This window comes from Bufo bufo, chromosome 9, assembly GCF_905171765.1.
Source record: "Bufo bufo chromosome 9, aBufBuf1.1, whole genome shotgun sequence".
In the NCBI taxonomy this organism is placed as follows: domain Eukaryota; kingdom Metazoa; phylum Chordata; class Amphibia; order Anura; family Bufonidae; genus Bufo; species Bufo bufo.
Window position 1 is genome coordinate 42,463,210 of NC_053397.1, and position 24,735 is coordinate 42,487,944.

At 45.0% G+C, this 24,735-nt stretch overlaps 1 protein-coding gene across 1 annotated transcript in view; it reads right to left on the minus strand.

Annotated features, from left to right (window-relative positions):
* Positions 1-9,461, minus strand: part of AXDND1 (axonemal dynein light chain domain containing 1) — a 69,224-nt gene extending 59,763 nt beyond the window's left edge. The window contains exon 1 of the mRNA XM_040408731.1: positions 9,386-9,461. Coding sequence (XP_040264665.1) covers positions 9,386-9,461 — 76 coding nt within the window. The remainder of the gene's footprint in view (positions 1-9,385) is intronic.
* Between the last annotated feature and the right edge of the window lie 15,274 nt (positions 9,462-24,735).

Below are 24,735 nucleotides of genomic sequence, written 5' to 3' on the forward strand. Positions count from 1 at the left end.
CGCTATCCTTACCTCGGGGTCTTTCTTATCAAGTTCAATTGCCACCTCATAATCTTCCCACTGGCATTTGAAATATGTCCAGTTAACTGCCAGGTCCCCTTTACAGTCCATGGGAGACGGCACAGGGAAGTTGTTTGCAGCCATTTTCTGTAACACGGTGTGTCTCTTATTAATAAATTACCAGAGAAACTATTCTTGTTGGTCTTTTGTTCTGATATTAGGACTTTAGTGGTTTCTAAAACACCAAAGCCCTCTCCACTTCTGACACCATGTTTCCTGAGGCGATGTGAGGTAATTCAATCAACTTTATTCAGACACAAACAATATAACAAAGGTTATAAACTGTCATATCTATATAGCCTGCAGGTGGCAGTAAACATGTTAACATGTATAACTCCTAACATAATACAGAGGGACCATCATTATTACTATAATACAGAGGGATCATCATTATTACTATAATACATAGGGGCCATCATTATTACTATAATACAGAGGGGCCATCATTATTACTATAATACAGAGGGGCCATCATTATTACTATAATACAGAGGGGCCATAATTATTACTATAATACAGAGGGGGCATCATTATACTATAATACAGAGGGGGCCATCATTATTACTATAATACAGAGGGGCCATCATTATACTATAATACAGAGGGGGCATCATTATACTATAATACAGAGGGGGCCATCATTATTACTATAATACAGAGGGGCCATCATTATACTATAATACAGAGGGGGCCATCATTATACTATAATACAGAGGGGGCCATCATTATTACTATAATACAGAGGGATCATCATTATTACTATAATACAGAGGGGCCATCATTATACTATAATACAGAGGGGCCATCATTATTACTATAATACAGAGGGGCCATCATTATACTATAATATAGAGGGGCCATCATTATTACTATAATACAGAGGGGCCATCATTATTACTATAATACAGAGGGGCCATCATTATACTATAATACAGAGGGGCCATCATTATTACTATAATACAGAGGGTTCATCATTATACTATAATACAGAGGGGCCATCATTATTACTATAATACAGAGGGGCCATCATTATACTATAATACAGAGGGGCCATCATTATTACTATAATACAGAGGGGCCATCATTATTACTATAATACAGAGGGGCCATCATTATACTATAATACAGAGGGGCCATCATTATTACTATAATACAGAGGGGCCATCATTATTACTATAATACAGAGGTGCCATCATTATTACTATAATACAGAGGGGCCATCATTATTACTATAATACAGAGGGTGCCATCATTATTACTATAATACAGAGGGGCCATCATTATTACTATAATACAGAGGTGCCATCATTATTACTATAATACAGAGGGGCCATCATTATTACTATAATACAGAGGGTGCCATCATTATTACTATAATACAGAGGGTGCCATCATTATTACTATAATACAGAGGGACCATCATTATTACTATAATACAGAGGGACCATCATTATTACTATAATACAGAGGGGCCATCATTATTACTATAATACAGAGGGGCCATCATTATTACTATAATACAGAGGGGCCATCATTATTACTATAATACAGAGGTGCCATCATTATTACTATAATACAGAGGGGCCATCATTATTACTAGGGTTGTCCCGATACCACTTTTTTAGGACCGAGTACAAGTACCGATACTTTTTTTCAAGTAGTCACCGATACCGAATACCGATACTTTTTTTAAATGTCATGTGACCGTTTTGGGGGATCTGTGGATCTGTGGATGACGCACTGTCATGTGGGGGATCTGTGGATGGTGCTGTTATGGGGGACCTGTGGATGGCACTGTTATGGGGGACCTGTGGATGGCACTGTTATGGGGGATCTGTGGATGGCACTGTTATGGGGGATCTGTGGATGGCACTGTTATGGGGATCTGTGGATGGCACTGTTATGGGGGATCTGTGGATGGCACTGTTATGGGGGATCTGTGGATGGCACTGTTATGGGGGATCTGTGGATGGCACTGTTATGGGGGATCTGTGGATGGCGCTGTTATGGGGATCTGTGGATGGCGCTGTTATGGGGGATCTGTGGATGGCACTGTTATGGGGATCTGTGGATGGCACTGTTATGGGGATCTGTGGATGGCACTGTTATGGGGGATCTGTGGATGGCACTGTTATGGGGATCTGTGGATGGTACTGCTATGGGGTGGGATATCTGTGGATGGCATTGTTATGGGGTGGGGGGATCTGAGGATGGCATTGTTATTTGGTGGGGGATCTGTGGATGGTGCTGTTATAGGGGATCTGTGGCTGGAACTGTTATGGGGAGGATCTGTGGATGACACTGCTATATGTCATCCACAGATCCCCCTCATAACAGTGTCCCCCAATACACCGGGCCCCGCCGCTCACCGAAGTATTTATAAACGTGAATCCTTATCCTGTTATTAAGTTGAACTAACGCTGCCCTCTCCCATGTTCCCCTGTATCCCCCTGTATCCCCACAGCACTTACTTAAGCTTCCATAGCAGGCAGAGCGGACGGCAGCAGTAACGTCACTCACTGACGTCGTGCGTCTGCTCCGCCTGCTTCACTCATAAAGTGGGCGGAGCAGGCGCTCTACGTCAGTGAGTGACGTTACTGGTGCCGTCTGCTCTGCCTGCTATGGAAGCTTAAGTAAGTGCTGTGGGGATACAGGGGGATACAGGGGAACATGGGAGAGGGCAGCGTTAGTTCAACTTAATAACAGGATAAGGATTCACGTTTATAAATACTTTGGTGAGCGGCGGGGCCCGGTGTAAGAGTACAGTGACTGCACCGGGCCCCGCCCATAGTTACGCCCATAGTATTCTATTTATGTATCGGGGCGGGGTATCGGCGGCTGAGTACCGCCGAGAAAACTCGGAATCGGTCCCGATACCGATACTAGTATCGGTATCGGGACAACCCTTATTATTACTATAATACAGAGGGGCCATCATTATTACTATAATACAGAGGGGCCATCATTATTACTATAATACAGAGGTGCCATCATTATTACTATAATACAGAGGGGCCATCATTATTACTATAATACAGAGGGTGCCATCATTATTACTATAATACAGAGGGTGCCATCATTATTACTATAATACAGAGGGACCATCATTATTACTATAATACAGAGGGACCATCATTATTACTATAATACAGAGGGGCCATCATTATTACTATAATACAGAGGGGCCATCATTATTACTATAATACAGAGGGGCCATCATTATTACTATAATACAGAGGTGCCATCATTATTACTATAATACAGAGGGGCCATCATTATTACTATAATACAGAGGGGCCATCATTATTACTATAATACAGAGGGTGCCATCATTATTACTATAATACAGAGGGACCATCATTATTACTATAATACAGAGGGGCCATCATTATTACTATAATACAGAGGGGGCATAATTATTACTATAATACAGAGGGGCCATCATTATTACTATAATACAGAGGGGCCATCATTATTATTATAATACAGAGGGGCCATCATTATTACTATAATACAGAGGGTGCCATCATTATTACTATAATACAGAGGGACCATCATTATTACTATAATACAGAGGGGTCATCATTATTACTATAATACAGAGGGGGCATAATTATTACTATAATACAGAGGGGCCATCATTATTACTATAATACAGAGGGGCCATCATTATTATTATAATACAGAGGGGCCATCATTATTACTATAATACAGAGGGTGCCATCATTATTATTATAATACAGAGGGGCCATCATTATTACTATAATACAGAGGGGCCATCATTATTACTATAATACAGAGGGACCATCAATATTACTATAATACAGAGGGGGCCATCATTATTATTATAATACAGAGGGGCCATCATTATTACTATAATACAGAGGGGCCATCATTATTATTATAATACAGAGGGGCCATCATTATTACTATAATACAGAGGGGGCCATCATTATTATTATAATACAGAGGGGCCATCATTATTACTATAATACAGAGGGGCCATCATTATTACTATAATACAGAGGGACCATCAATATTACTATAATACAGAGGGGGCCATCATTATTATTATAATACAGAGGGGCCATCATTATTACTATAATACAGAGGGGCCATAATTATTACTATAATACAGAGGGGGCCATCATTATTACTATAATACAGAAGGGCCATAATTATTACTATAATACAGAGGGGGCCATCATTATTACTATAATACAGAGGGGCCATCATTATTACTATAATACAGAGGGGCCATCATTATTACTATAATACAGAGGGGCCATCATTATTACTATAATACAGAGGGGCCATCATTATTACTATAATACAGAGGGGCCATCATTATTACTATAATACAGAGGGGCCATCATTATTACTATAATACAGAGGGGCCATAATTATTACTATAATACAGAGGGGCCATAATTATTTCTATAATACAGAGGGGCCATAATTATTACTATAATACAGAGGGGCCATCATTATTACTATAATACAGAGAGGGCCATCATTATTACTATAATACAGAGGGGCCATCATTATTACTATAATACAGAGGGGCCATCATTATTACTATAATACAGAGGGGGCCATCATTATTACTATAATACAGAGGGGCCATCATTATTACTATAATACAGAGGGGGCCATCATTATACTATAATACAGAGGGGCCATCATTATTACTATAATACAGAGGGGCCATCATTATTACTATAATACAGAGGGGCCATCATTATTACTATAATACAGAGGGGGCTATCATTATTACTATAATACAGAGGGGCCATCATTATTACTATAATACAGAGGGGCCATCATTATACTATAATACAGAGGGGCCATCATTATACTATAATACAGAGGGGGCTATCATTATTACTATAATACAGAGGGGCCATCATTATTACTATAATACAGAGGGGCCATCATTATTACTATAATACAGAGGGGCCATCATTATTACTATAATACAGAGGGGCCATCATTATTACTATAATACAGAGGGGGCTATCATTATTACTATAATACAGAGGGGCCATCATTATTACTATAATACAGAGGGGCCATCATTATTACTATAATACAGAGGGGCCATCATTATTACTATAATACAGAGGGGTCATCATTATACTATAATACAGAGGGGCCATCATTATACTATAATACAGAGGGGCCATCATTATACTATAATACAGAGGGGATAAATAGATTCAATGTGGTGGCTCACTCCTGATTGTAGAAGGTACGGTGCTGCTAGCTCAAATTAAGGACACCCTACCTCAATTGGTGAAATGAGTAAGTAAAAGCAGTATAAGCGAGCACTCACTCTATGGCGTTAATCCAATGTATATATTTATTGGTTGTAAATAAAATCCAATGGTACATAGAATACAATAGCTAATTAAATAAAATCACATATATGTTATCACATAAAATACACAATCACATAAAATAATGCTAAAATGGTGCTTCTAAAATTCCCTGTACGTGGTCTTGTGACCATTCATATACAGAAACCGCAATCTGGGCTTGTGGCAATCCCACCAGTGTAATGTTATAATAGCAGCAAAAAATATTCAAGATGCCTACAAATAATCATAAATGACATATAATATATAATAGTGCATGTGCAATCAATCATATAGTGCATACAAATTTGGGAAAATATGTTTGGCATGTGACCAAACAAAAGCAAAACAAAAACCTGTGAACGTAAATGTAACCTATTATATAGTGGATATTGTTTGAAGTGCTTACAAAAGTAATGATGAAATATTTCCAAAGATGGTGGTAAAATTATGTGCAATGTGGCACTTGATAATTTGCTGCACCTTTAATAATCCTGGAATGATTATATTGCCTTCAATGTTAATTGAAATAACCGCTTGTAAAAATCGTCCCAGTCAAAGTTTCATCCAAATAATGGATCTTATACTGCGTCCAGTATGATCGTGACTCGAATATAATAATTGTAGAGTGTAAGTAATGGCCGTATATTCAGTGACACACTTACATAAGAAATTTGGATTGTCGGCCCACCACTTCCTTAGGATGTTTGAATAGTCCCAAATAATATAGTAAAGTCCACTCTTACCTCCTGTAAACCGGAGATACTTTCCTTTTGGCAGTACAGGTGGTTGGCTGAAGACGCCGACACGTCTCCCGCCTCACTCCTCGTGTGCTTGGATAGTCGCACAAGTTATCACGATATTATGAGTGAGACTTCCGGGCAGTGAATGGGATTACTTCGGCAGTAGGTCGATTAAATTTCGGAATATATCCAATGTTTGAATCATCCAAATTTTCGGATGTTCAGGTTTGCATGGCCATGCTTATCCAATTCATTCAAACGGAGGCATTAGTTGAAGTGTCCAATATACCAGATGCGTTTCGGGATGATTCCACACCCCTTCCTCAGTGGTCATATCCGGCACTCCTGGCCTCCTCCTTTTTAAATGTTTCGATGTCCTAAATAAACTCTGGTAATGCGATCCGGGATTGGGTTTTAATTATTGACTTGCGATTTTCATGCGTTTTTTTTCTATAGGTGCGTTTTTTCGTCTAATCGCAACTTCTCACTGCGGTATAAAACTGTATGTCACAGGAACTTGATCCGATCATTTAAATGTCTTCAAATCTATGTATTAGTTAAAAACTTATTCTAACTTAATTAAACAGTCACCAGGGCACTCGGAAGAAACTTTTTGTAGTAATTTCTAATTTATTTCATTATTATTATTTCAATCTTTTAATCCATCTGCATAGTTAATTACTGGCCAACGTTTGGGTCCCACATGGACCTTGTTCACGGCCTAGTACAAATATAGACAAAGGAAACACACTATGAACAGCTGGGTACATGATTATAGAAAACAATAGAATACAATAGAATGCATGATTTTGCAATGCAAAATTAATAATGACTAAAATCGACATAGGGCATGATGACATAGCAGCAGGAGTGAAATGGAGTACACAAAATAGCGCAAAAGTAAACAAAAATTACCCAAATTACATAACCAATGATCCACAGTGCACGGACAAGCCAAGGCCGGCTCAGCATTACCACTAGAAACAGAAGAAACGTCCAGCACGTAGTAGATTAAAATGCTGCAACATCTTTATTCCATTGTAGGTAAAATCAGTATACAAAGCAGTGGCCGTCACCTTCCATCACCTCCCGTCAGACCGACATGTTTCGAACCAAGAAGGTTCTTCCTCCTCATTGATGCTAATTGTGTTTATGTATATTGTGGTTTTTATATATTTTCACGTTTGGTGTTTTGTTTTTTGTTTTTTTTATTATGTGTGGAAAAGGGATTTCCCGTGCTTGGTCTCTCTCATTCCACGCCCCCAATCACCTGCACTTTCCTTTTCCCCTTCTCCCCCCCCCCCCCCTTTTCCAATTTGCATCTGATTGAAGGTTTGGTGTTATAAGAGTGCCCGAGTTCTGGCTATTAACAGATCATGAATAAGAACCTTCTTGGTTCGAAACATGTTGGTCTGACGGGAGGTGATGGAGGTGACGGCCACTGCTTTGTATACTGATTTTACCTACAATGGAATAAAGATGTTGTAGCATTTTAATCTACTACGTGCTGGACGTTTCTTCTGTTTCAAGTAAGGAAAGATATAAAGACCCTTTGCGAGTGTAGCCGCTGATTGTAGCACAAAAGCATGGACTTCACTGGGCCAGTGGACTGCATATGGTGCAGACATAGTTGCTACCCAGCAGAGGTAAAATAATAGCAAATATAGCAGTAGCTTATGCTTTGGGCATCGTGGGGTTTTGGGCATCGTGGATGGCGGGTGGAGTGGACGCGCCATGAGGGTACTGAGCTTTATAGAGGCGCGCATCTAGTCTTGGTGCGCCTCTTCCGGCGTCTGACGTCAGGGGCGTGCGCGTGGGCAGTTGCGCTCTATCGATCTACTTTGGATGTGGCTTAGCGTGTAGACGTCAGTAGGGGCGGGCGCATGCGCAGTGGTATAGGGAGGTATAAAGAGGGCACTGGCAATGGCAAATAGTACAAAAAGCGTCATAGGTGCAGAGCCGGAATTAAAATGAATAGTTCATAATGGTTATTTGTGGTCAGGGCGACAGCCCCTGGAATTAGGAACTAGAGCTAACCTCTGGCTGGTTAATGCCGGGAGCCCGTAACGAGGATAAGCCTAAAAAGGGGGCCTACCCTTTTCGGAAGAGCTAAGAAAAGGGGAGGGAGGGGTACCTGGCTGCACGTCCCGTCCCTTGAACTTCGTGGGGTTTACATAGCCAAGGGGCGTGGCCTCTGCCCCTCCCACAAATACAGGCTGCATGGCAGCCTTACCTACTTGTGGTCAGGGCGACGGCCCCTGGACGTAGGAACTAGAGCTAACCTCTGGCTGGTTAATGCCGGGAGCCCGTAACGAGGATACGCCTAAAAGGGGCCAAAAAGGAGACACAACCATACTGTCAAACACCTTATTGCACCGTTACAGGGCAAGTGAACAGAAAGCAGTACGGATCTCTGATTGAGGATTTGGAACATATCTGGAAAAAACACGACGACCTCCAACGCCCCATGCACCTGATAACATGAGGAGGTATCTGGTGCCTAGACGCCGCAGGCCGCCCCAATACGAAAGGAGTGGCTTGAGATGGCCTTCGGGTTCTGACCTAACCCCGCCACTAAAGAGCGCACGTGTAACATGAACTGGAGTGTGGACAACGGCCCTCCCTTGAAGGGAAGTAGAGGACTAACAGCTGCCGCCGCCTGCTGCCCCACAGACAAATGTCGCAGCACCTTGACCGGCACCAGTCGTTGTGCGAGGGGTAAAACATCACCAGGGTTGGAGGCCCTGTTCGAGCGGTCTTGGTAGACGGAATGCTCAGTATGAAAAGGTTGTGATGCCAGGTCAAATGCTGCTTCTGGAGATGACGGCTGTTCCGAACGGAAGCGGTGAATTCCCCCACCGAAGGACCCATAAAACCCTAGGTAAAGGGTGGCTTTAATGATGGTGCTAACCAAGGGCCAAAAAGGATCACCATCCAGAGCCAAGGATAACTGCCTAAACAAGGAGCTGGACATGGGTTGACAGCCCACCTGCACCGGCTTTCTCAATGCCCCGGAGCGTGGCCTTGATGGCCTGCGATGTATAGAAAGAGATCCGGGGCGGATTGTCCAACGTGAACTGATGTTGACCCGCGCCAAGTACAGGCGGATGGTATTGTGAGCGATTGAAAGAAGATCCCAGCTGGGATCTTCTTTCAACTACACGTGGAACCATTCCTATCCCGTGCGGCGTGCATCTCAGCGTGTGCCGGCCGACTTCTCTTTACATTCGGTATTGTGAGCGAGTCCGAGGTCGGCATGGTAATGCGCGATGAAAGCCACTATGAACGACAAGTCATCCATGCCGCCCTGTGGATGATACTTGGCACACTCCCCATAAAGATTCCAGCCCGTGCGACAGTTCCTGACTGTACTTTCAGACCGGCTCTGGTGCAACAGGTCCCTTGCAGTCCTGATCAATGACGTTAATCCCACACCAGGTTGCTGTATGCTGAAATGCCTGCTCCCGTTGCGTCTGCGTGTGGCATGTTCAGGGGAACCTGGCAACGGCCATGGCACCGCAGCCACGGGCGCCACCGGCTGCGGTGGAGGTCCTGGACTCCAGCTCCATGACCCCGTGCCGGATGTCCGCTACCGAAGCAGCCAGACTCCCCTTTGAGGCGTTCAACTGAGCCAACGATGACTGAATAGTTTGTACCGCTGGTTGCTCGCTGGATGGAACCGGGCTGGATACCAGCAGCCTATATAGTTCGGCTTTCCTGGCCGAAGCCGGGTGGCTGATGCCCCTTCTATGTAATTCCGCAACCAGCTTCGGAATTGTCCAGTTCCTCCGGGATCCATGGACAGCCAGACCGAAAATCAGGGACCCGGAGATGGACGAGGCATCATCAATATCTGAGGCCTGGGACATGTTGACTGTGCCGAAAGACTCTACGCCCTGGTCACCACCTGAGACCAAACCTTCATTACTCGTGAGGAGACCAAGCGTACCTTGGACATCCCGGTGCCCCCACCTGGCCCCTGCCAGTTAAGACCGAACCATCGACTATGGCCGGAGCCCAGAGGACCAGAACTGATACTCACCTGGTTATGGAATTGGATGAGACTGGAACAGATACCGTACCGGAGGCCCGTAGCCACTGACGGAGGTGGAGGCCTTGTTTTAGGAAGGCCGAAGGCACTTAGTCCCCCCAACGTTCTGCCGTATAAACAAAGAATAATGTATGAACATCTTAATGCACTGGAAATTATAACCGACCTGGTATCAGGCCGGGCAGCCTGCCCCTAAGGGCAAACGAAACACATACACCTGATTGTTTCAGGCAAACAATGATGAGGACCGACAAACAGACAAACCAGGACGACATGCCCCCGTGGGTGCTGCTATGACATGCATGCTGCAATGATCGGACGTGTGACAAGATTGACGAGTAAGACCCCCTGGACGTACTTAAACAGGACACCATGCCACCGGGGCGGCAGACGTGACATTGCCTGAACGCTTCAAGCAGACGTGCAACAAGAGAGACGAGAATGACAACCTGGACGTTTCCAGGCAGGACCACGTGCCACCGGGGTGGCTGACGTAACACTGCCCGAACGTTTCAAGCAGACGTGCAACAAGAGAGACGAGTATGACAACCTAGACGTTCCAGGCAGGACCACGTGCCACCGGCGTGGCTGACATAATATCGCCTGAACGCTTCAAGCAGACGTGCCACAAGAGAGACGAGTATGACAACCTGGACGTTCCAGGCAGGACCACGTGCCACCGGAGTGGCTGACATAACATTGCCTGAACGTTTCAAGCAGACGTGCAACAAGAGAGACGAGTATGACAACCTGGACGTTCCAGGCGGGACAACATGCCACTGGAGCGGCGGACGTAACATGACTTGAAAGCACCAAGCCGACGTATAACAACATTGTTGAGTATGCCACCGAAAAAAAAACCCGGCTGGACAACCTCCCCCGTGGGTGGAAGACGTGAGAACGTGCCTGAGTGCTACCGGCCCCATACGTAGCGACCTGGACATACAAAACCCTGTGGGTACCAGGCCTGCCACCCTGCCACTGACAGCAGACGTGATGGTGAATGACCGCTGACAGCCGTGACATGAGTACTCCCGACTATGGCCCTCAAAAGCCAACAAACCAGGACGACATGCCCCCCCCCGGGGGTGCTGCTAGGTCATGCATGCTGCTATGGGCGGATGTGTGCCAAGACTGGGGAAAAAGACCCCTTGGACGTACTTAGACAGGACACCATGCCCCCGGGGCGGCAGACGCAACATTGCCTGAACGCTTCAGACAGACGTGCAACAAGAAAGACGAGTAAGACAACCTGGATGTACCAGGCAGGACCACGTGCCACCAGGGTGGCTGACATACTTTTGCCTGAACGCTTCAAGCAGACATGCCACAAGAGACGAGTATGACAACCTGGACGTTCCAGGCAGGACCACGTGTCACCGGAGTGACAAACATAATAATGCCTGAACGCTTCAAGCGGACGTACCACATGAGACGAACAAATGACACCCTGGATTTTCCAGGCAGGACCACGTGCCACTGGCGTGGCGGACGTAACATTGCCTGAACGCTTCAAGCAGACGTGCAACAGGAGACGAATATGACAACCTGGACGTTCCAGGCAGGACCACATGCCACCGGCGTGGCAGACCTACTTTTGCCTGAACGCTTCAAGCAGACATGCCACAAGAGACGAGAATGACACCCTGGACGTTCCAGGCAGGACCACGTGCCACTGGCGTGGCGGACGTAACATTGCCTGAACGCTTCAAGCAGACGTACCACAATAGACAAAGTGACAACCTGGACGTTCCAGGCAGAATCATGTGCCACCGGGGTGGCTGACAGAATACCGCCTGAACGCTTCAAGCAGATGAGCAACGAGATAGACGAGTATGACAACCTGGACGTGCCAAGTGGGACAACATGCCACCAGTGCGGCGGACATGACATATGGGAGACGTGTGAACGCACCTGCGGCCAAACCCACCGTGACACATAACATGCCCGTATGCAAATCAGAACGTACCACCTACTGTAAGTAAAGGAATCCTTGGAATGGCGTGAAGCGTCAGATAACCGACCAGAAGCCGCCACTGAAATATGATGATGCATAACAACAATGTAAAGGTATGGAGAATCCCACAAATAATTTTATTTATTTTTTATTTTTTTTCTAGCAGGGCCAGCCCAGCTTTCCCGCCGAAGTCACAGGCCTGCCACAGAACGCAGGCAACTGCTGCTCCAGCACGGAGAGCCCAACAAGTCAACAATACCGGCTGACCAATGGCATTAAATGCTAGGACCCACCGGATACCTGTTAGATCCAGTTAAAAGCATTCAAATGGGACCACATGGTGTGGTCGTATCTAGACATGCCTGATATGGCAACTCCGGTAATGTGCTCCTCCGCCCAACAGACCACCGGAGTTGTGCAGGCGATAAGGACATGGCCTCAGGTACAACTATGTAGGCATGATGTAACTGTCACATATTTAGCCACCAATATGATGTGTGTATCTGGGACAGAGTGAGAAATGGAGGACAACCGAATGCTCCCCAATGAAAACCAGCAACGTGCCTGATGATGTGCACGTGCTGGTGACCATGTGCCTCTGATAACATGCCCGCAGATCCCCCCAGCTGCAGGCGGGGTTCCCATGTACGGCGCGAGCGCTACCAGGGGCGGAGCCGCCGAGCGTGCCTAGCAACCGCCACACGCGGCCGCCCCCGGAACACACGCCCGCACGCGATCGGCCTGCACCGCCCGGCCTGCCTCGTGGAAGCGAGCAGGGCCATGGCACTCCCCCCAACGTGCCTGCGCCGCCCCCGTACCAAGGTAAGGACCTGATCAGCCGTGCGCCGCCCCCCGCACCGGGGTAAGGACCCGACCCGCCGTGCGGCCACCACCGCTGCCGATGACCGGCATCGGATTCCCTGCTTACCTGGACGAAACGAGACGAGCCGAAATGCCGACCAAATACTTACCCAGACCGAGGCCTAAAGGAGCGGGACGTGCAGGAACCAGACGTGAACCGGAAGTACCAGGTACCTGGCTGCACGTCCTGTCCCTTGAACCTTGTGGGGTTTACATAGCCAAGGGGCGTGGCCTCTGCCCCTCCCACAAATACAGGCTGCACGGCAGCCTTACCTACATGTTGTGGTAAAGAACATAATACATGTGACGCCTGATCTGTGGCGGAATTGGGTAATGAATTTCACAATACTTGTAGGGGTGAGGATAAGTAGGCTAAAAAATACTAAGCTAAGGATTAGTGGGGATAGACATAGTAGATAATAGAGTTATCATACTATGATGGAGATATACTACCTGTCTGATAGGGATCATTTTGTCTGTGGAAAGTAAAATAGAGACAAGTTAGTATATATAACCACAGTTATTTGTTATGATGGGATTAACATTTATATATACAAATGAAGATGTATATATAATAAATGATATCAATTCGGGGAGGGGAACTGCGATATTAGAAGGGACACTAGAAGTCACACTGGAAACAAACATCACAATAGGAAGGTACTTAATCTCAGAAATAGTCAAGAAAGGAATATAGAAATAAAAATAATAATAATAATAAAAATCAAAAGATACAGAAATCAAAGTCTCTATTTAACCCACGTGGTGCCAAGGTATTAAGTTCAGAAATCCAGTATGCCTCTCTTTGTTTCAACCGTGCAGTACTATTTCCTCTGCGTCTCGTTGGTACTACGATACTTGTTCTAGGATTTGAAATTTTAGTTGGTTGACCTGATGTTGAGTAGAAATAAAGTGGTGTGAAACAGGTAGTTCGGTTTTTAACCAACGAATATCCGATTTGTGTTTGGAGATGCGGTCCCGCACACATTGGGTGGTTTCCCCCACGTATGCGAGGCCTCAAGGGCAGCGTATTAGATAGAACACGTAGGAGGATGCCCATGTGTAGAAACCTTTAGAGTGATAAACTTTGCCTGAGTGTGGGTGAATAATTCTGTTACCTCTAATCACATTTGTGCATTGTGCGCAATGGAGGCAAGGATAGGTACCAGTTTTAATTGGTGCTAAAGTGGACTGTTTAATGGATGGTTTCAGGGAACCAATATCGGCCTTGACTAGTCTATCCTTAAGGTTTTACGGTCTTTTGTAACACATTCTTATCCGGTTTTAAAATTCCGGAATGTCCGGATATGACTGTTTGAGAATGGACTAATGTCTGTGTATTACGGACTGAATTCTGGGCATAATAGGATGGTAGGTTACAACTAGTGGGAGACGTGGCGTTGATGAAGAAGTATTCATGTTGTACGATGGACATGTAGGAAGAGATTGTTCATGTTAAAGTAGGTGGGTGGGGTAACCTCTTTCTTGGAATTTCTGAGACATTTCTTGTAGACGTTGATGGCGAAGGGTGGGATCTCTGACAATTCTAGCAACTCTTTGGAATTGGGATCGGGGTAGGGAGTTTTTTGTGGATTGGGGATGACAGCTGGAATAGTGAAGAAGGGTATTGCGATCGGTCGGTTTTCTGTAGAGGTCAGTAGTTAGAGTACCTTGGTGACTTAATGATGACTGTGTCTAAAAAGTTGATGGACTGTGGATCTTTGTGTGACATGAACTGTAAGTCTGGATCAATGTCATTGATGTCAAGTCAAAAAGTCAAAAAAACGGAAAAAGAATTCTGGTCTCCTTTCCAAATGCAAAATACATCGTCAATGTATCTATGCCATGTCAGGGCGTGTGTCTGAAATAGGTCATTGGGCTATACCCATTTTTCCTCAAAGTTTGCCATAAAGGCATTGGCATACGGCGGTGCCACATTTGCGCCCATGGCGGTCCCAAACATGAAGAAATTGTGTTTTAGTACAAATTGTAGCAGTTGTATACAGAAGGTCTGGGCTGACGAGGAGAGTTCAGAATTTGTTAAAGGTATGGAAACTGCTTGGATACCTTTGTCGTGGGAAATATAGGTATAGAGGCTATTGACATCAAGATTCAAGATGATGGATAAGAAGTGTGATGTATCCAGTAGGAATGAGCGTGTTAGTTTGACTAATGGTGTCAGGATCTTTTCAAGAAAGACAGATAGTGGAGAGAGTAGAGAATCTGTGAAGGCCACAATGGGTCTACCTGGTGGATGTGTCCGGTTTTTATGGATTTTCGGTAGTATATAGAATACTGGGAGAATAGGATTGTCAGGAGAAAAGAATATGTAGGTTTGTCAATGGTGCCTAATTGAAGGTGGTGGTCAAGGAAGATGGTGATTTCTCTTTTGAGTTGAAAGGTAGGGTTATATGGAACTTGTTCGTAAGTGGTGATATCCGACAATTGTCCCTGAATTTCATGAATATAGACTGAGGTGTCCATTACGACTATCGCGCCGCCTTTGTCGGCGGGTTTGATAGTAATGGATTTGTCGGATTGTAGTAGGTTTAAGGCAATGTGTTCCTCACTTTTCAGGTTTTGTGGAGTATGGAGGATACCATTTTTTAGAGCGGTGATATTAATTTAGATTTCTTGAATAATTAGATTAATAATTGCTTTGACTCCATGGTATGTTTTTGGTGGCACGAACTTGCTTTTGTTTTTAAGGCCCAGTGTTTTTATTGACAATGTGTTAGGAGGTGTGGATGTTGATGGTGGTGGGATTTGTTGGGAAAAGTGGGTTTTAAGTCTCAAGGATCTATAAAATCTGTTAAGTTCTTGCTCCAAAGGAAATTGTCTTATACTGCCATAGGGGCAAAAGGAAAGTCCTTTAGATAGTACATTAAATTCAGCTGGTGAAATAGTTTGTAATAAGATGTTAACTATGAGGCTCCAACCCGTGACCGGGTCTGGATGCCAATAGGCTGTTGGTCGGTGGGTGCCTCTTCCTCGACGTATGTGCGATTTCTTCTCCTTGTCCGGTGGCCTCTCCTGAGAAAAAAACTTTGAGAATGGTAGTGTGTGGATCTGTCACTCCCTGAAGAGGAAGAAGCGTAGCCTGTGTAGGGGGTATATTTGTATCCACTTGTATCCTTTTGCTGTATCTTGCCATTGCCATCTATAGACTTTGTTTAGTTGGTAGTCTTCTATATCATGAACAAATTTAGTACATTTAGAGTTTTCCAGATATTTTTTCACTCTTCTTCTTTAAATCGGACCAATCCGAGGTGGAGGTAGTTGAAAGTAGTTGTGTTTCAATAGCGGCAAGTTTCTCTTTTGATTCTAAGATGGCTTTTTGAAGGAATTCAATACTGAGGACGATGATGAGCATTTGTTGAGGATGGTTTCAAACTTGTTAAAATATTCGATATTGGACTGAGAGGGTAACATGGTTGAAACAAAGAGAGGCATGCTGGATTTCTGAACTTAATACCTTGGCACCACGTGGGTTAAATAGAGACCTTGATTTCTGTATCTTTAGATTTTTATTATTATTATTTTTATTTCTATATTCCTTTCTTGAATATTTCTGAGATTAAGTACCTTCCTATTGTGATGTTTGTTTCCAGTGTGACTTCTAGTCTCCCTTCTAATATCGCAGCCCCCCCCCTTGATATAATTTATTATATATACATCTTCATTTGTATATATACATGTTTATCACATCATAACAAATAACTGTGGTTATATATACTAACTTGTCCCTATTTTACTTTCCACAGACGAAATGATCCCTATCAGACAGGTAGTATATCGCCATCATAGTATGATAACTCTATTATCTACTATGTCTATCCCCACTAATCCTTAGCTTTGTATTCTGTAGCCTACCTATCCTCACCCCTACAAGTATTGTGAAATTCATTACCCAATTCCGCCACAGACCAGGCGTCACATGTATTATGTTCTTTACTACAACATATAACCATTATGAACTATTCATTTTAATTTCAGCTCTGCACCAATGACGCTTTTTGTACTACCTGCCGTTGCCAGTACCCTCGTTATACCTCCCTATACCACTGCGCATGCGCCCACCCCCACTGACGTCTACACGCTAAGCCACATCCAAAGTAGATCGATAGAGCGCTACTGCCCACGCGCACGCCCCTGACGTCAGACGCCGGAAGAAGCGCAACGAGACTAGATGCGCGCCTCTATAAAGCTCAGTACCCTCATGGCGCGTCCACTCCACCCGCCATCCACGATGCCCAAAACACCACGATGCCCAAAGCATAAGCTACTGCTATATTTGCTATTATTTTACCTCTGCTGGGTAGCGACTATGTCTGCACCGTATGCAGTCCACTGGCCCAGTGACGTCCATGCTTTTGTGCTACAATCAGCGGCTACACTCGCAAAGGGTCTTTATATCTTTCCTTACTCTCTTATACGCTCTCACCCTACTAGCTGCATATAACTATCCTATCTGATATGTTCTTCCTTTTCATTCATACTTTACTAAGTTTCCTTTTTTGGACTTCACAGACTTCCCAATTACCACTGCTTGAAGTGCCTCGACCAGCCCACTTCCCAGTACTTTTGTGTCATCTTATGTAATTTGTGTAATTTTGGTTTACTTTTGAGCTATTTTGTGTACTCCATTTCACTCCTGCTGCTATGTCATCATGCCCTATGTCGATTTTAGTCATTATTAATTTTGCATTGCAAAATGATGCATTCTATTGTATTCTATTGTTTTCTATAATCATGTACCCAGCTGTTCATAGTGTGTTTCCTTTGTCTATATTTGTACTAGGCCGTGAACAAGGTCCATGTGGGACCCAAACGTTGGCCAGTAATTAACTATGCAGATGGATTCAAATAATGAAATAAATAAGAACTTACTACAAAAAGTTTCTTCCGAGTGCCCTGGTTTCTATCATTACTGTTAGCACCCTTTACCACTGAGCACCGCCTATCTCCAAAGAGGAGTGCTGTTCAACCATTTTGTTTAATGCAGCCTATCAGAGGCCGGTGCAGGCGGAGCAATGACGCCATCGCACCGCCTGAGCCGTACAGCGCGGGACACAGGCCGGAAGAGGCCTGCATCGCTTAGCTGCCAGCCTGATGGAGGTAAGTATAAGTGTTTATTTTTTTTTATATGGTACTACTACTGGCACATGATTGGGGGGCATCTATGGGTGCACCTGTTACTGGCACATGATTAGGGGGCATCTATGGGTGCACCTGTTACTGGCACATGATTGGGGGACTTCTATGGGGGCACTTGTTACTGTAACATGATTGGGGGGCATCTATGGGGGCACTTCTTATTAGCACATTATTGGGGGCATCTACTGAAGCCACAAAGAAGGGGTATTATATATGGGGGAAGGGGGGAGAGGAACACTATGGGGGCTTCTACTGAGGCCACAAAGAAGGGATATTTTATATGGGGGGCTCTGTATAGGGGCATTTTATACTGGGGCACATTATGGTGGGTACTATGGGGAAGTGGAGAGAGAATTACTAGGGGCTTATCTACGGGGGGCACTAAGAAGGGGTATTTTATACTTGCAAATTATGGGCGACAGTGAGGGCATCTACTGGGGCACTATATATGGGGCATTTTATATTGGTAAATTATGGAGGGCACTAGGAAGAAGGGGAGAGGAGCACTATGGGGGCATTTACTGGGGGCATTATATAGTGGTATTTTATACTGGCACATTATGGGGGCACTATGGGGACATTAGCTCAACTGGGGGCATTAAAAGGGGGTATTTTTTGCACTGGCACATTATAAGGAGAATTATTACTTTTGGGGGGCATTATGATGGGCTTCATTACTACTGGGGGTCTATGGGGGACATGATTACTAGTATGGGGACTATGGGAGCATTATTACTTCTGGGGCACAGTTGAGACATGTTGGGGGCACTGTAGGAGCACTATTACTACCATGTGTGCTCTAGCAGAGAATTATTCCTATTGGTGGATCTTTTTGGAGCACTATTACTGTGGCGGCACCTTGGCACAGTATCAGCTTACCACAATTATTTTTGGGGGACGTTATGTTTACACTATTAGTGTCAGGGGCACTATTTGCTTCATTACCAAAGTGACATAGTGTGGAGGTGGCAGCAGCATCAGAAGACCACAGGAAACTTTGTATGCACTTCAGCCACTCGTACACCACAAAGGGCCAGATATAGAGAAGAAATTAAAATACAGAAAACACAAATTTTTTCCCCACAATCTATCCACATTTTTGCTGTTAACGGTGCAATCCGTGAATTGTGTGATCTGCGCTTCAATACATTTTGTGGTTGTCAGGGCCAGATATAGTGAAAAATATAAATATAAACTACATCAGAAAACAATGTCTGTACCGCAGATTCCAATAATCTGGGCCTAAAATAGTGTCCATATTCTGTGTGTTTCTGTGACATATACTGTCCTGCATCAGAAAACTGCGTAAACTTGTTTCTTTGCCATGTATTCCATTATCGATGCCTGATGATGGAGCAGAGTAGGAGAAGTAGAGATCTGAGCTGGAGAAACACAAAGTGATGATGACAATGTGAAAGACCTAGTACTGTCCAAGGATGTGGCCTGGCTGGCGCAAGGGAGACCGAGAGAAGCTGCAAAGTCTCCTTGCGGTAGCTGGTGGCCACCTTGATTTGCCCACGGGATGTAGTGACGCCGCTTCACTTGGTTCCATAGAGATGTGGTGCCTATGTTTATGTCTTTTTGCTCATGCAAATTTTCTCCTTGCAGAGCTTGCACAAGGCAGTGCTGCTGTACCTCCCAGCTTGCCTTAGCCCTTGCACGCTTCAGCAATTCTTAGGGGGAAAAAAGTGGCCCCACTAGGAGGAGGCAGTGAAGACAGAGAGCCCGCCACTGCTGCTCTGGGGCTGAAAGGAGGAGGAGCAGGAGGACCACTGTAACCCCTGGCTCCTAGGCACGGTGTTAGACTCAGAAGGCACGTCATCCTGTTGTGACTGAGACGAGGAGAGAGCCATCCAGTCCACAATATCATCCTCTTTCTCCTCAATGATAATGTTGTGCCTTTTGGGAGCCAGGGAGAACTGTGGCCTACTACTGCTTCCGCATTCCAGACATTTATTTATGAATTATTTGGATTATATAGAACTGTGCTATCTACAACGCACACTCAATGCAATGCTATTGAGAATTTACTTTGTGAATAATGCAGTTGCCACCTGTAACAGATTTGACCCTAATCTGATTTATCTACATTCAAATACAAAGAATCAGAAAAAAAATATCAACTGTAAAATAATTTTTGGGTGGGTATGTGTATTGGACTTATTTTCTGATCCAAACAAAATGATGTTATATACAATGTTTTAACTTTTTGGGCTTTTTGTTTATCAATAAACTATTGATTTTAATCATTGGATGTGCAGCCTGAATATGCGACAATTCTTTTTCTTCTTTTTTTGCAACACTTGAAATATATATATATATTCACTATAGACAGGTGGGCTGTGTGTACAGTGCTTACTTGCTAGTAATTAGGGATGAGCGAACCTGTGGAAGTTCGGGTTTGCCGGGTTCGGACGAACTTCAGGTCAAAGTTCGGGGCCCAAACTTGACTTGAACCCCATTTAAGTCAATGGGGATCTGAACTTCACTTTATTTTCCGTTATAACATGGTTATATCGGAAAATAATAGCATTCTTAAGGCTACTTTCACACTAGCGTTCGGGTGTCCGCTCGTGCGCACCGTTTGAAGGGGCTCACGAGCGGCCCCGAACGCATCCGTCTGGCCCCAATGCATTCTCAGTGGAGGCGGATCCACTGAGAATGCATCCGCCTGCCAGCGCTCAGCCTCCGCTCCGCTCAGTGAGCGGACACCTGAACGCTGCTTGCAGCGTTCGGGTGTCCGCCTGGCCGTGTGGAGGCGAGCGGATCCGTCCAGACTTACAATGTAAGTCAATGGGGGCGGATCCGCTTGAAGATGACACCATATGGCTCAATCTTCAAGCGGATCCGTTCCCCATTGACTTACAATGTAAAGTCTGAACGGATCCGCTCAGACAACTTTCACACTTAGAAAATTTTCTAAGTTTTAATGCAGACGCATCCGTTCTGAACGGATGCGAACGTCTGCATTATCGGAGCGGATCCGTCTGATGAAACATCAGACGGATCCGCTCCGAACGCTAGTGTGAAAGTAGCCTAAGACAGAATGCAAAAGAATATGGCCATTTAGGGGTTAAATAAAACCTCAAGGGGGTGATTTAAACGTTTATATTTATTTTATTTTTATATATTTTTTAAACTTTTTTTATTTTTTATCATAATTTTAAGGCTCATAAATGACCTTTATAAATAATGTTTTTAAATTTTTCATGTCGACCTATCAGGGATAGGAAAATTGACAATTTCTTTGCATTTTGCTCATTTCTCATCCTGGCCTGCCATCTGGTGGCCAAAATAAGAATTGCAGCAATAGTGCTCTGTATATCTTCATAGAGATTGATAGCATTCAGCGCATGTACTGAAGTCCCTATTGGTCGCACAGTGCTTCAGTACTAAGCCCGGAAGTGCGAGCTTTCGGGTTTTTGCTCATTTAGGTGCCATTATCTCATTTGATCACGGTATCTAAAGCATTTAATTACCACAATCGGCATTACTGACGGTTGCGGTAATTAGCCGCAGGTCTCTGCTATTTGAAACAGCAGAGACATGTTGGCCATGACGCCTGCTGCACGCAAGAGTGGACGTCATGCTTGCACAGCGCAACCAGCGCCGTTCATTTACGGCGCTGGTAGCGAAAGGGTTAAAATCCAAACAACAAACATGGACTATTGCAGCAATATCCATGTTCGGGTGACTGGACACTATAATGTTCGGTACGAACCTGAACATTCCTGTCCGGGTTCGCTCATCCCTAGCATGACTGCCTATAAGCGCGACTCCGTAACTGGCAGGGATTCTTGGCAACCACTTACTTTTAGCTCATGAGTGACATACCGCTGAAATCAGCATGCCTGTCACTACTTTATGATGCTCTGAGTGAAGGCAGGATAAAGTTCATGACAGGTTCCCTTTAACCGCCTCCGGACCCCCTAACGCAGGATCGCGTTCCGGAGGCGGCAGCCCTGCGCAGAGTCACGCATATATGCGTCATCTCGCGAGACGCGAGATTTCCTGTGAACGCGCGCACACAGGCGCGCGCGTTCACAGGATCGGAAGGTAAACGAGTGGATCTCCAGCCTGCCAGCGGCGATCGTTCACTGGCAGGCTGGAGATGTGATTTTTTTTAACCCCTAACAGGTATATTAGACGCTGTTTTGATAACAGCGTCTAATATACCTGCTACCTGGTCCTCTGGTGGTCCCTTTTGTTTGGATCGACCACCAGAGGACACAGGTAGCTCAGTAATAAGTAGCACCAAGCACCACACTACACTTCACCCCCCCTGTCACTTATTAACCCCTTATTAACCCCTGATCACCCCATATAGACTCCCTGATCACCCCCCTGTCATTGATCACCCCCCTGTCATTGATCACCCCCCTGTAAGGCTCCATTCAGACGTCCGTAGGATTTTTACGGATCCACTGATACATGGATCGGATCCGCAAAACACATACAGACGTCTGAATGGAGCCTTACAGGGGGGTGATCACCCCATATAGACTCCCTGATCACCCCCTGTCATTGATCACCCCCTTGTAAGGCTCCATTCAGACGTCCGTATAATTTTTACGGATCCACTGATACATGGATCGGATCCGCAAAAGACATACGGACGTCTGAATGGAGCCTTACAGGGGGGTGATAAATGACAGGGGGTGATCACCCCATATAGACTCCCTGATCACCTCCCTGTCATTGATCACCCCCCTGTCATTGATCACCCCCCTGTAAGGCTGCATTCAGATGTCCGTATGTTTTTTACGGATCCACGGATACATGGATCGGATCCGCAAAACACATACAGACGTCTGAATGGAGCCTTACAGGGGGGTGATCAATGACGGGGGTGATCACCCCATATAGACTCCCTGATCACCCCCCTGTCATTGATCACCCCCCTGTCATTGATGACCCCCCCTGTAAGGCTGCATTCAGATGTCCGTATGTTTTTTTACGGATACATGGATCGGATCCGCAAAACACATACGGACATCTGAATGGAGCCTTATAGGGGGGTGATCATCCCATATAGACTCCCTGATCACCCCCCTGTCATTGATCACCCCCCTGTCATTGATCACCCCATTGTAAGGCTCCATTCAGACGTCCGTATGATTTTTACGGATCCACTGATACATGGATCGGATCCGCAAAACATATACGGACGTCTGAATGGAGCCTTACAGGGGGGTGATCAATGACAGGGGGGTGATCACCCCATATAGACTCCCTGATCACCCCCCTGTAAGGCTGCATTCAGATGTCCGTATGTTTTTTACGGATCCACGGATACATGGATCGGATCCGCAAAACACATACGGACATCTGAATGGAGCCTTATAGGGGGGTGATCAATGACAGGGGGGTGATCACCCCATATAGACTCCCTGATCACCCCCCTGTCATTGATCACCCCCCTGTCATTGATGACCCCCCTGTAAGGCTGCATTCAGATGTCCGTATGTTTTTTTATGGATACATGGATCGGATCCGCAAAACACATACGGACATCTGAATGGAGCCTTATAGGGGGGTGATCAATGACAGGGGGGTGATCATCCCATATAGACTCTCTGATCACCCCCCTGTCATTGATCACCCCCTTGTAATGCTCCATTCAGACGTCCGTATGATTTTTACGGATCCACTGATACATGGATCGGATCCGCAAAACACATACGGACGTCTGAATGGAGCCTTACAGGGGGGTGATCAATGACAGGGGGGTGATCACCCCATATAGACTCCCTGATCACCCCCCTGTAAGGCTGCATTCAGATGTCCGTATGTTTTTTACGGATCCACGGATACATAGATCGGATCCGCAAAACATATACGGACATCTGAATGGAGCCTTATAGGGGGTGATCAATGACAGGGGGGTGATCACCCCATATAGACTCCCTGATCACCCCCCTGTCATTGATCACCCCCCTGTCATTGATCACCCCCCTGTAAGGCTCCATTCAGACATTTTTTTGGCCCAAGTTAGCGGAAATTATTTTTTTTTTCTTACAAAGTCTCATATTCCACTAACTTGTGTCAAAAAATAAAATCTCACATGAACTCCCCATACCCCTCACGGAATCCAAATGCGTAATTTTTTTTTGACATTTATATTCCAGACTTCTTCTCACGCTTTAGGGCCCCTAGAATGCCAGGGCAGTATAAATACCCCACATGTGGCCCCATTTCGGAAAGAAGACACCCCAAGGTATTCGCTGAGGGGCATATTGAGTCCATGAAAGATTGAATACCTTGGGGTGTCTTCTTTCCAAAATGGGGTCACATGTGGGGTATTTATACTGCCCTGGCATTTTAGGGGCCCTAAAGCGTGAGAAGAGGTCTGGGATCCAAATGTCTAAAAATGCCCTCATAAAAGGAATGTGGGCCCCTTTGCGCATCTAGGCTGCAAAAAAGTGTCACACATCTGGTATCGCCGTACTCAGGAGAAGTTGGGCAATGTGTTTTGGGGTGTCATTTTACATATACCCATGCTGGGTGAGATAAATATCTCGGTTAAATGCCAACTTTGTATAAAAAATG